The sequence below is a fragment of the Sus scrofa genome, chromosome 12, assembly GCF_000003025.6.
Source record: "Sus scrofa isolate TJ Tabasco breed Duroc chromosome 12, Sscrofa11.1, whole genome shotgun sequence".
Lineage (NCBI taxonomy): Eukaryota > Metazoa > Chordata > Mammalia > Artiodactyla > Suidae > Sus > Sus scrofa.
In genome coordinates this window covers 34,830,884-34,844,419 of record NC_010454.4, presented here as the reverse complement: position 1 = coordinate 34,844,419, position 13,536 = coordinate 34,830,884, and the positions used below count along the sequence as shown (strand labels likewise).

The 13,536-nt window shown below is 46.1% G+C and overlaps 1 protein-coding gene across 1 annotated transcript in view; it reads left to right on the top strand.

Annotated features, from left to right (window-relative positions):
* TEX14 (testis expressed 14, intercellular bridge forming factor) overlaps nt 1-13,536 on the top strand; it is a 160,430-nt gene that overhangs the window by 131,482 nt on the left and 15,412 nt on the right. The window contains 7 exon segments of the mRNA XM_021067278.1: nt 1,052-1,118; nt 4,249-4,330; nt 7,572-7,634; nt 8,502-8,629; nt 9,463-9,668; nt 11,126-11,222; nt 12,889-12,963. Coding sequence (XP_020922937.1) covers nt 1,052-1,118; nt 4,249-4,330; nt 7,572-7,634; nt 8,502-8,629; nt 9,463-9,668; nt 11,126-11,222; nt 12,889-12,963 — 718 coding nt within the window.

Here is a 13,536-nt window from a genome sequence, read left to right as displayed (position 1 = left end):
AGGATGTGGGTTCAATCCCTGGCCTTGCTCAGTGGGTTAAGGATCTGGTGTTGCCGTGAGTTGTGGTGTAGGTTGCAGATGCAGCTCAGATCCTGCATTGCTGTGGCTGTGGTGTAGGCCAGCAGCTGCAGCTCAGATTCAACCCCTAGCCTTGGAACTTATGGATAGTGCAGTTGTGGCCCTAAAAAGAAAAAAAAATCGAGTACACATACATATATGTCCATACATGTCATATGTACATGTATATAAAAAGTATAACACAGAATAAAGTAGACACATGTTTAATGTACAGCTTGTGAACTTGCACACGCTGCACTCGCTCATGTAGCCAGCACCCAGATCAAGAAACAGGACGTTCCCAATCCCCCAAAAGCCCTCCTTGTGCCCCCTCCCACTCACTGCCACCCCTCACAGGAAGCAGTGTTCTGACTCTTCACTCCACAGAGTAGCTTTGCAGTCGAGGCCGTTTTTCCATCCTTCTTTGGCTGTTCTGATAAAGCTCCAGGAATCCAAACGTCTTTGTCGGAAGGTTAGGGTGAAGCGGGTATAATGATAGAAAGAAGGGCTAAATCACCCCATTCCTCCTGGCAGTGGGAGGTGGGGGAGGGCTTGTCATTGAGGAGGAGCATATAGTACACACAAGCTCTTAATGTCTGTGAAAGTTTGTTCTTTTTCTACAAAAGGTGCAGAAACCTTATGAATATTTTCAACTTTTTTTTTTTTTTTTTTTGCCTAAGGCCACTCCCTCAACATATGGAGCTTTCCAGGCTAGGGGTCGATTCGGAGCTGTAGTACCGGCCTACACCACAGCCACAGCAACACGGGATCCAAGCCACATCTTCACCCTATGCCACAGCTCATGGCAACGCTGGATCCTTAACCCACTGAACAAGGCCAGGGATCGAACCCGCAACTTCATGGTTTTGCTGAGCCACGACAGGAACGCCAAGATTTTCAAGGTGTAAGGACATCCAGAAATCCTCTCTCAACCCTTTGATGATATGTCTGCCTTCAGTGACCCTCTTTTCTCTGCTCTTTCATTCTCTTGCAGACCTCAGGTCCCATCGATGACGACTTGGAAGAAGTGCAAGACACTCGTGCCCAACCTCCAGCCTCTGGTATTAAGCCCTCAGGGCAGATTCCTTTGAGAATCACTTGTCTTAACTTTCTGTCAGATTACACCTGTTTAGAGCTGGAAAGGTCCTTAGAGATACCCTTCCAGGCCTTACAGTTTATAGGTAAGAAAATCTAGGCTCAGTGATTTCTCCTCCTTGGAAGGAATCTCCTGCCACTCACTAGCCTCATGACATCCACATCCTGTTACTTAATACCTCCTCTTGCATTCTTACAGCATTTGTTATTGTAGTTGCTTCTTTTTTTTTCCCTTGTAGTCCTTGCTAGATTCCATCCTCTTTTTTGGTATATAGCGGGTGTTCAGTTACCTTTGCTGAGCTGACCTGAGAGATTTACTCAAATCACACAGCTAGTTATTTGACACAGTGACAACCAGAACTAAGAGTCCATGTCCTTCTCCCCTCCCAAAAGGCAGTTTCACTATCATTTTCCTTTGCCTGCTTGACATCTTGGCAGAGTTAATAATTACCAACAGTATAGCCAACACATCCTTCCCTTGGGAGGCCTTGGGGTCCATATGACTTAGCAGCTGCTTCCTGTTACGTGGGAAGTTAACCTTGGATCAGTAGCCGGTGTGTGGCACAAGATCTAAGGGTACCCAGGGTTTTGATACAGACATTTACAAAATTGTACTCTCTGGTCTTTTAAAATATACAACCACCTATTTTATTTTATTTTATTTTATTTATTTTATTTTATTTTATTTTATTTTTTTTATGTTATGTTATGTTATTTTATTTTATTTATTTTTGTCTTTTTGCCATTTCTAGGGCCGCTTCCTGCGGCATATGGAGGTTCCCAGGCTAGGGGTCGAATCGGAGCTGTAGCCGCCAGCCTACGCCAGAGCCACAGCAACGCAGGATCCAAGCCGAGTCTGCAACCTACATCACAGCTCACGGCAACACCGGATCCTTAACCCACTGAGCGAGGCCAGGGATCAAACCCACAACCTCATGGTTCCTAGTCGGATTCCTTAACCACTGAGCCACAATGGGAACTCCTATAACCACCTATTTTAAAACCAGGGTTAGACACCTGCTGAGGCAAGTGGCTTGGTCCATGGTCTTGCCTCAGTCTGAACCCAGGCAGAGCAAGATTGGGTTCTGAACTTACTCCCTGCTTCCTGCCGTTGCACACTCCAGCTTCCATTTCTAACCTGATTCAGGTCCCTATCACAGTCAGAAGCATTGTGTGTGTGTGTGTGTGTGTGTGTGTGTGTTTGCTTTTTAGGGCCGTACCTGCAGTGCATATGGAGGTTCCCAGACTAGGAGTCGAATTGGAGCCACAGCTGCCAGCCTATGCCACAGCAGTGCCAAATCGGAGCCACATCTGTTACACACACCACAGCTCATGGCAACCCCGGATCCTTAACCCACTGAACGAGGCCAGGGGTCGAACCCCCAGTCTCATGGTTCCTAGTCGGATTCGTTTTCTGTTGCGCCACGATGGGAACTCCATAGTCGCAAGCATTTTAAGCTGTAAGCTTTTATATGAAGACTTAAATTCTCAGGACAGTATGTATTTAAAGTTTCCAGACCTGGGTCTCTGGCGGCTGATTCTCTCTGTGGATCCTGAACCATGATCACGTTGTGTGTGAGCCTGGCCTGTGCATGACCACTTCACTTGTGTCTGGAAGGGGGTTGCCTAGGATAGAGCAGTTATGGGGCAGGAAAGTCGGAAAACAGGGCTCCTTGGATACAGACATCGGAAGTACATATAGAAACCTGATTTCTGCTTGTCTCCTCCTTCAGCCCTTCTTCCCCCTTTTCCACTAGGGCTCTGATATATATCCTCTCTCTCCACAACAGGCCGTGCAACAGCGGTAACGGGGATGCATGCTGGGTTCCAAGCCCAGTTCTGCCACTTTTTTTTTCCTGCATGACCGTGGCAGGTCACTTCCCCTCAGTGCCCCACTTTCCCCTCATATAAAATAAAGCAGAAGGACAGACTCTAAAAATCTCTAAGTTCCCCTCCAGCTCTAAATTGATCTTGTTAGGAATTTGTGGAGTTCCTGTTGTAACTCAGTGGAAACGAATCTCACTAGCATCCATGAGGACACAGGTTCGATCCCTGGCCTCACTCAGTGGGTTAAGGATCCAGTGTTGCCATGAGCTATGGTGTAGGTCGAAGATGTGGCTCGGATCTGGCATTGCTGTGGCTGGGGCGTAGGCCAGTGACTACAGCTCTGATTCAACCCCTGGCCTGGGAACTTCCATATGCTGTGGGCGCGACCCTAAAAAGACCAAAAAAAAAGGGGGGGATTTGTTTATGCTTTCTAAGGCCTTGGCCTTTGTAAGAGGATGGCAAGAAGAACCTCACTGCTTCTGCATCAGTGGGGGTTCAAAGTGTCTTGGCTTCTGCTCAAGATGGCACTGTCATGGTGGGCCTCCCACTGCCTACCAGACTCCCTTCTGGACCTAAAGAGTGGCAGGGGGATCATGGGCATTTGCCAACAGGGCAGGCTGGTCTCTCTGCCTCCTTCTTTATAAACCACAGCAGTATAACGGTGGGAAAGGAAAGGGATACTGGCCCTGTGTGCCCAGAAGTCTGCGAAAGTATCTTCCCGAGAAGAGGGGAGGAGGAATTGCCCATGCTTCATGCCAGCGAGAGCAGAGACAGTTGAATTCGCTCCTTAGTACTCGCGACCCCACCCCCACTGTTGAAGGAGGGTTTGGTGGCCAAGAGACACAGTTAGCACTCTGGGAATGCCTAGCTAATGGTCTTTTCTGTTTGGAATCTTTCGTGAACAAACGGTTCTTGGTTTCAACGCCCCCTGGTGTCTGTTGACAGGAACCAGGTCAGTTCGCCTTCCTGAAAAGACAAAACAACATTTGTCTCCAGAAATAACCGTGCAGTTATAACAGAAAGGCCAGTAAATGGCTTGATTGTATTCGGAGTGTCAGAATATAGTTCTCCCCTCTGAGCAAGGAAAATAAACTTTCAGAGCAGAAATCTCTTCCGCAGTACTCTATCCAAACCCAGTTAGGAAGCACTTTGTTTGGTCCAGAAGATTATTTCTCATTCTGGACCAGACCAAGGAAAATTCTAGGGAATGAAAATTATAATCTGAGTTGGCAAAAAGTCACTAAAAATGCATTTACCTTGTTCTTTTAGATGAAGAAATGTTCCAAATGAGAAGAAGCCTTGGAAAGAATGCTGAAATTTTGACCAGGTCTCAATTCCAACCTATACAAAGGTATATGCTATTATTTTATTCACAGTTTTGGATTCCTGGAAGTATTGTTAAATGATGATAACGCCCTGTATTTGTTTGTCATCTTCGTATATAATGGCCACCATGTTATAACAATAAACTTTGAGCAGTTTCGCTTTGTCAGGACTTGTTCAGCAGAATCATGAGGAGTTGTGAAAAGGAGTCATTATCTGTATTCAGATCCTGACTCTGCTTTTCTAATTGCATGACCTTGGTCAGATTTCTCAACCCTTCTCCTCTAGTTCCCCAATTAAAGAATAGCGATAAGAGGAGTTCCTGTAGTGGCGCAGCGCAAGCAAATCTGACTAGTATCCCTGAGGACGAGGGTTCGATCCCTGGCCTCGCTCAGTGGGTCGGAGTCTGGCGTTGCCATGGGCTGTGGTGTATATCTCAGACTCGGCTGAGATCCTGAGTTGCTGTGGCTGTGACATAGGCTGGCAGCTGTAGCTCTGATTTGACTCCTAGCCTAGTAACTTCCATATGCTACGGGTGTGGCCCTAGAAAGCAAAAAAAAAAAAAAAAAAAAAAGGCAACGTGAGGGGTCCTTGTGTTGGAAATGTTCTGTATCTTGATCATTTCAATATTGATATCTTGGCTATGATATTGTTCTATAGATTTGCAAGATGTTACCATCAAGGGAAACTGGGTAAAGTGTATTTCTTAAAATTGCATGTTGGAATTCCCTGGTGGCTCAGTGGGTTAAGGATCTGGCATTGTCGCTGCCATGGCAAGGGTTCAATCCCTGGCCCAGGAACTTCTGTATGCCCCGAGTACAACCCAACACCTGCCCCCCCCATATACACACACTCTCTCTGCATGTTGAATATACATAGTTATCTCAAGATGAAAAGTTTAATTAAAAAACTAATAATAGATGCTGAGTGCCTGGTGCACAGTAACACTTTCCTTTCCCCTTTCTGGGCCTCAATCTCCTTTCTGTAGTAATTATAGCTAGTTTTCCTAAGTAGCTACCATATGCCAGGTACTCTGTTTTGTCAGATATAATTTATATAACAATTCTCTAATTATGCAAATATGAAAAGCAAAGTTTGTAAAGTTAAAGTATTTTTTCCTAAGGTTGCACAGTACTTATACCAGTCACAATAGGCTAAATTATGCTACGTAACAAACAACCCCCAGGTTTTAGTGACTTAAAACAATAAAAATTTATCTTGTACTCATGTTCCATGTCCATCATGTGTTGGTCAGGAATGTTCTGTACTATAACCGTCTATCAGAAATCCAGGCTGAGGGAGACTACATCTTTGTGCCTCCTTTCCTTTTTAATTTACTTTTTAATTTCAGATTTTTAACTTTGTTTCGTTTTGTTTGCCTTGCTGCAACCACAGTATATGGAAGTTCCTGGGCGAGGGCTTGAACCCATGCCACAGCAGTGACCCAAGCTGCCCCAATGTCAACAATGGATCCATAAGCCAATGTGCCACAAGAGAAGTCCTTTGATTTTTATTTTTTTTTTTTTGCTTTTTAGGGCTGAATCCATGGCATATGGAGGTTCCCAGGCTAGGGGTCGAATCACAGCTGTAGCCGCTGGCCTGTACCACAGCCATAGCAACTCAGCATCTGAGGTGTGTCTGTGACCAACACCACAGCTCGCAGCAACACCAGATCTTTAACCCACTGAGCAAGGCCAGGGATTGAACTTGTGCCCTCATGGATGCTAGTCAGATTTGGTTCACAACAGGAACTCAATATTCAATTTTAAATATTGGTTAAATTAGAAGCAGGTCAAGTTTGTCTTCAGAATTCTTTTTCTTTTCGTCCACACCCTCAACATATGGAAGTTCCTGGGCCTGGGTTCGAATGTGAGCCACAACTATGACCTATGCCACAGTTGTGGCAACACCGAATCCTTAACCCACAGCTCCAGACCAGGAATTAAACCCCCGCCTCCACAGTGACCTGAGCTACTGCAGTGAGATCCTTAACCTACCACACCAGAGTGGGAACTCCTTTTTAAAAAATATATTTCTTCTTGTAAAATCAGTATCCTAATAACTTAGCTAAGCTGATATAGCTGGTGGCACTGAGACACCCACCTGGTGCAAAGGCCCCTGGGCCCCGGCCACTCAGCCTTTTACTCAAAGGCTAAGAGGTGTTGGTTTCAAGGTTACATGTTGGAAGAGTCCCATCTTGACCACACTTTCTGGTAGAATTCAGTGTCCTTGGAAGGGAGCCTGAAACTTCATAGCCTGGCCCCAGGGGTGGGTGATGCTGTTGACGTGGGGGCATTGATGGTGTTCAGGCAGAAGCAGGAGGGGGCATGAACACGCTCCAGAGCATCACGGCGAGGCCAGTGAGCGTGACTGTGAAGCTTAGGAGCACCCGGAGGAGAGGACGAAAGAGATGAGGAAGAGGACAGAGCCTGTGGCCCACTTGTGCCATGAGTGGAGGGACACAGCTGGGACGCCATGAGGAGCTCCAAGCCAGGACAGCGACCACCAGAGCCAGGGTGACCATGCTGCAGGCCAGTGCCATGCCCCAGGCCAGCCCAGGCGTGTGGGCCTGACTCAGGTGTCTGAGGCAGTAGGGCCCAGTCTGGCTGGATGCGGTGCAGACGTGCCACAGCCCAAAGGGAGGTCCTCGTCCAGAAGCCAGTGGTCATCAGTGCAGCCAGCGGGGAGGGAGGAGAGGACCATGGCCAGGGAGGCACACACGATAATGAGGGTCCAGATGAAGGATTCCAGGAAGGACCAAGGACCAGCAGGGCCTCCTTTGGGCCAGCAGCCGAGGGCAGTCATGCTGCCCTGTTCCTCTCCATCTTCAGAGTTCATTTCTGGACATTTCTTTGGCACAAGCCTCTCTTGACCTCTCCTGATACTCAATCCCAGGAAACTCTCTCACGGTTGGTTAGGCCCCACGGCTGTGCCGGTGCTCCAGCCTCCATCCCCAGCAAAGTTCCTGAGCTCTGTTGATTTCCTCAGGAGCCTGCTCAGCCAGTAGCATCACTGGCTGATTTCAGATTGGGTGACCCTTGGAGAGGATGTATTCAGTCTCTGGAGAGGAAACGGAGGCCCAGACATGCCTGAGAATATGTTGCTAGTCAGTAGCAGAGCTAGGATCAGAACCCTCACTTTTCACTTCTGAGCTTATTAGCACCCTTCCCACTGCTTCTCACACTGGGCCAATAACTGGCCCCTTGTATCACGTTACTGCGCCCTGATGGTGGGGGATTTATGTAAGTTTCTCACTTTCTCTCTTGCAGTACTGAAGATAAACAAGAGGAGACATTAAAGGAGTCACCAAAGGAAATGAAAGAGAAAGACATGTATGGCCACCAAAGACTGTCTAAGAATTCTGTTCAAAGTCTTAATTTTAGGGGAATAAGGTTTCCTTGTTTGTAAGAGACTCTGTTTTTCCCATTTTTACATGCACATTTAATGTGAACCTGTTTCTTCTGTTGGTTGTCGTGATGATGTGATCTAAATTAACAGCATCTGGGAGTTCCCTGGTGGCTCAGCAAGTTAAGGACCTGGCATTTTCACTCCTGTGGCATGGGTTTGATCTCTGGCCCCGGGAAATTCTGCATGCTTCAGGCACAGCCAATAAAATAAATAAATAAATAGCATGTTACAATCAAGGAAATACAGTGATAACAATAATACAGGTTTAGGAGTTCCCGCCATGGCACAGCGGGATTGGTGGTGGCTTGTGAGCACTAGGATGCCGGTTTGATCCCCGGCCGGGCACAGTGGGTTAAGGATCCAGTGTTGCTGCAGCTTCAGCTTAGGTCGAGATTGCAGCTCAGATCTGATCCCTGGCCCATGGATCAAGCTCCATGTGCTGTGGAGCGACCAAAAATGAAAAAAAAAATATATATATATATGAGTTTATTCTTGAGGTAGAATAAATCTGTTTTCCTACATGAATATACTTTTCAGCTATGGAATTTATTTTTAGCTGCTGAGATATGTTTAAAGTTAGTATCTTTTCTTAAAGCTATCCTCTAATATTCTCTTTAAGATATCTTAAGTATATCATAGATATCTTAGGGTTATTCTAAGATATTCTTTGATTTTGGCTTCTTGCCAAATCAAGATTTTTGTCAGGAGCATCCTTTAAAAGTACCTCTTAGGAAAATAGTGTTTGAATTCCCTAAACACCTTCCAATTGCTCTGTGCTTTTCATCCTTCAGATCATTGACAGACATTCAGGACCTGTCTAGTATCTCCTGTGAACAAGACGGTTCTTTTAAGGAAGCCACGTGCAAAACACCCAAAACAAACCACGCACCCACTAGTGTCAGCACCCCACTCAGCCCAGGTAATCTCTTGCGGGGAGGACGTTCTGTGAGAGGACGAGGGGAAGCCAGGCTTCAGGAGCAGACTCATGGGTGTTTTCTGCCGGTGCAGAGGGCTTTCTTTAGGGCCAGAGCTGAAGGGGCCACGTAGCGGTGGTGGGGATGAAGCAGCTCTAGGAGATTTTTTACTTTAGCAGTGGAGACACGCAAATACAGAGTCTACATTGTACTCTGAGCACCACTGACTTCAGTGCAGATGCATTGGATTCTCTAGCGTTTGTAACTTAAAACAGTACCTTGTACTTAAGCATACATGGTTCTGAGTCCTACAGCTGCATACAGCCAGCATCAAATATCCTCTCTCAGAATTCCAGTCATGGCTCAGTGGAAATGAATCTGACTAGCATCCATGAGGATGGAGGTTCGATCCCTGGCCTCAATCTGTGGGTTAAGGATCCGGCATTGCCATGAGCTGTGGTGTAGGTCGAAGACCCGGCTCGGATCCTGAGTTGCTGTGGCTGTGGTGTAGGCCAGCAGCTACAGCTCTGATTTGACCCCTAGCCTGGCAACCTCCATATGCCTTGGGTGCAGCACTAAAAAGACAAAAAAAAAAAAAAAAAATCCTCTCTTGTGCCCTCTTGCCAGTATATTTGTGGTTCAAATAATCACCCATTATTTTGATGGCCAGGTTTAGGGACTATCATTTTTGAGGGGCTGTGTCTCAGATCAGTGGTTATTTCAGTTACTGATAATTTGGTGAATCCCTGCTACAGGTATAGAGTTTTTTAGTGGGGTTATTATTGTTTATAAATGATAGAAAGGATTCAGAAACTAACTGCCCTCTTTACCACAACAGGGTCAATTTCTTCGGCTGCTAGTCAGTATAAGGACTGTCTTGAAAGTATCACATTTCAGGTTAAAACAGGGTCTACCTCGTGCTGGAACAGTCAAGAATCTATTGAAACTTTGCCTGATAAATTCACAACTGTCCAAGAGAAAGCCAAGAGCCTAGATTCCCTTCTTACTTCCCCTGAAGCTCTCCTGTCAAGACAGACTAATCTCGTGAGTATACCAACTCTGCATTGCACACTCACAGAGTGGGTCCAAAGGCCTGAGGGATCCAAAAGCCCAGGGTTTCTCCAGATCCGTTTTACAAAGAAAGCAGGGAGTCAGCTGCATCCGCTCCAGACTTCCCTGGGGCTCCTCTCTGAGTCTGTATCGGAGAATGTATCCCAGTGCCGCTTTTTCCTCCAAGATCATTTTTGGCTGTTTCACTTTAGCCAGAGAGAAATGGCCTTTGCCATAGCTTATGATGCTACTTTCTTCTTCATTGTTCTCTCCCTCTCTCTCTTTCTTCCTTCCTTCTTTCCCTCCCTCCCTTCCTTCCTCTCCTCTTTCTCTCTCTCTTTCTTTTTCTTTCTTTCATTTACTTTTTAGGGCCTCACCCATGGCATATGGGGGTTCCCTGGCTAGGGGCTGAATCATAGCTACAGCTGCCAGCCTACGCCACAGCTCGCAGCAACACCAGATCCTTAACCCACTGAACGAGGCTAGGGATTGAACCCGCATCCTCGTGGATACTAGTCAGATTCGTTTCTGCTGCGCCACAACAGGACCTTCCAGTAAAAACTTTTAATGTATCTTCTTGCCTCCTTCCCCTACTCCTGCTGTTTGTTTGTTTTTTCCTTCTCATGCCCTCATATCTCATACGTGTAGTCTCTTCAAGAAAACATGTTCCGGAGTTCCCGTCATGGCTCAGTGGAAACGAATCTGACTAGTAACCATGAGGACGAAGGTTCAATCCCTGGCCTCGCTCAGTGGGTTAAGAATCCAGAGTGGCTGTGAGCTGTGGTGTAGGTCGCAGACGTGGCTCAGATCTGGCGTTGCTGTGGCTGTGGTGTAGGCCAGCAGCTATAGCTCCAATTGGACCCCTAGCCTGGGAACCTCCGTGTGCCACAGGTGCTGCCATAAAACAACAACAACAGCAAAAAAAAAAAAAAAAAAACAAAAGAAAAAAACAAGCTCGTTGGTATTACTCATTAAAAACCTGACCATTCTATAGGCAGATTGATTATTTGCTTTGGCCCCTCAGTGAAAAATTGCCTGTCATCTTCTTCAGGCATTTCACTCAAGAGGTCTCCCTCTGAAGTAGGGAAATAAAGATTGTTATGCTCTCATTCAACGCACTGTTAGTGGGGCAGGTTCTAAGTGCTGGGCACTATGCCAGGCCCTCTTCTAGGCATCCAAATGTGAGTAAGAAAGTCCCTACCCTGAAGGAGCTCACTGCCTAGTGAGTAAGACTGGCATGATGTAACACAGAAGAAGAAATGAGTGCTGTGGAGGCAAAGGCAGGGGGAGGGCTTCCAAGAGGAGGTAACATTTGAATGAGTTTGACTTAATCAGAAAACTGAATGGGTTCCACCATCAGTGACACCCAAGCTCCGACTTGGAAATGATGGAGCTGGACGGCCTTTGTATAACAGGACGTGTCCGTTACCATGTTTATGTCTTCCTTGTAGAAAAGATTGCCTGCATTTACTGGGGCTGGTTCCTCCAGCGTTGCCAAGGTGCCTGACACATCATCTCATGCCACCCAGAGAAGGAGCCTGCCAAAAGGTACCCTGTGTTGTTTTGTTTTGTTTTGTTTTTTGGCCACACCTGAGGCATGTGCATATTTCCCCGGCCAGGGATTTAGCTTGCATTCACAGCAGCGACTCAAACTGGTGCAGTGACAACACTAGATCCTTAACCCGCTGAGCCACAGGAGAACTCCAGAAAGATACCCTGAGTTTAAAATACAAGTTCCTAATGGTAAGCCAGTTTAAGGGAGACTTCTCGTCTTTGATGATATAGTGGATTCAAACAAAAATGCTATTTCCCCTCTGACTGTAGAAGTGAAACATACTCATTATAGAAAACTTGGAGAGTAAAGAAAAGCTTAAAAAAGAAACCACCACCATTCTTTCAGCTCTCATAGTATTTCAGTGCATATCTTTTTTATATTTCTAAAAATACACCAAAAATATGTTTTCGTTTTTGTTTTTTTTTGTCTTTTGTCTTTTTGAGGGCCGCACCTGAGGCATATGGAGGTTCCCAGGCTAGGGGTCTAATCGGAGCTATAGCTGCCGGCCTGTGCCTCAGCCACAGCAACACCAGACCTGAGTGCGTCTGCGACCTACACCACAGCTCACAGCCATGCCAGATCTTTAACCCACTGAGTGAGGCCAGGGATTGAACCCTCAACCTCATGGTTCCCAGTCAGATTCGTTTCCGCTTCGCCATGACAGGAACTTCAAAAAATATGTGTTTTTTAAACATAGTTGAGATCATATAGTATATTAGCTCCAGCCTGCTTTTTTCCTTTGATGATATATTTCAGGATTTCCACTTGTCAGTAAAAATTATTTGTAAATAAAGTGATGGCTGCATAATAGTCCATTCTACATATGTTGCTTAACCCTGCCCTTACGTTGAAGATTTATGTTGTTTTCCAGTTTTTGCTCCTTGTCCAAAAATTTTTTATCTGAATCACTTGCTTTTTCCTTAGGAAAGAGTCTTAGAAGACAGTTTCCAGGAGTTCCTATCGTGGTGCAGTGGTTAACAAATCTGGCTAGGAACCATGAGGTTGTGGGTTCGATCCCTGGCCTTGCTCAGTGAGTTAAGGATCTGGTGTTGCTGTGGCTGTGGCATAGGCCACAGCCTGGGAACCTCCATATGCTGCAGGAATCGGCCCTAGAAAAGGCAAAAAGACAAAAAAAAAAAACAAAAAAAACCCCACAGTTTCCAAATCAAAAGGGTATGAGAGTATTAACAGCTCTTGAGGCATAATTACCTTCACTCCATTAGTCTTACTGTCTTGTGTCTGGTACAGCTCTTAGAATTTCCCTTGGGGGAGGTAGGGATTTTGTGAACCATGCTGAGGGGTTTTGGTTAATGTTGTAATTGAGCCCTTAGGTGAAGGCCCAAAGTATGGTCTCTCCCCTCTATCCCCTGGACTGATAATCTCTAGAGAAAGACCTCCCACTTCGGGTTTTGTTCAGTTTGATGGGTCTAGTGCTTCCATGTCCCTCCGGCAGCCTTGGTCAAAATTGGACCCCCCCAGCATCTTAGTAAGAATTTGTACCTCACCAGGGTATCCATAGGGTATCCAGGGTATCCAGGCTCTCTCCCTGTCTAGCTTGTTTCATCATTGAGAAATCCTGAGTCAAATCCATGTGGAAGCCTAGCACATTAGCTCAGGTCCAGGAAGGTGTTAAGTCACTTTGCCTTTATCTTTTTTAAGAACTAGTAGAAGCCATCTCGCAGCATCACATTGATGAGCTACCACCACCGTCTCAGGAGCTGCTGGATGAAATTGGTAAGGGATGCTCAACACAGAAGATACTCCATGGCCCTGCTGGTCCCTGTCTCTGACCACCTGGGGTTCTTTGTCTCAGCTGTGATCACTCGTACACAAGGCCCCGTGAAGGTCTGATTAAATGTACAGAATTCAGGGTTCCAGTGAATGGGCCTCAGATTACGACTGAAGCATGGCCAGGATAATTAGCCTGTGTCTGTTGTTATTTTGTTACTTACAGGGTCTACAGTAATGATTCTAAGAGGAAATAACAGCATTCAGGTGGTTTATTATGATGAATTTCTTTTATTAAAGGAATTCTTATCCTTTTTTTGAGAGGGTTTTTTTGTTTCTGTTTTTGTCTTTTGTTTGTTTGTTTGGTGTTATGAGGGCTGCACCCGCAGCATATGGAGGTTCTCAGGCTAGGGGTCAAACCGGAGCTACAGCTGCCGGCCTACACCACAGCCACAGCCACAGGAACAGCAGATCCGAGCCACATCTGCGACCTACAGCACAGCTCATGGCCACACTGGATCCTTAACCCACTGAGCAAGGCCAGATATCGAACCTGGGTCCTCATGGATACCAGTCGGG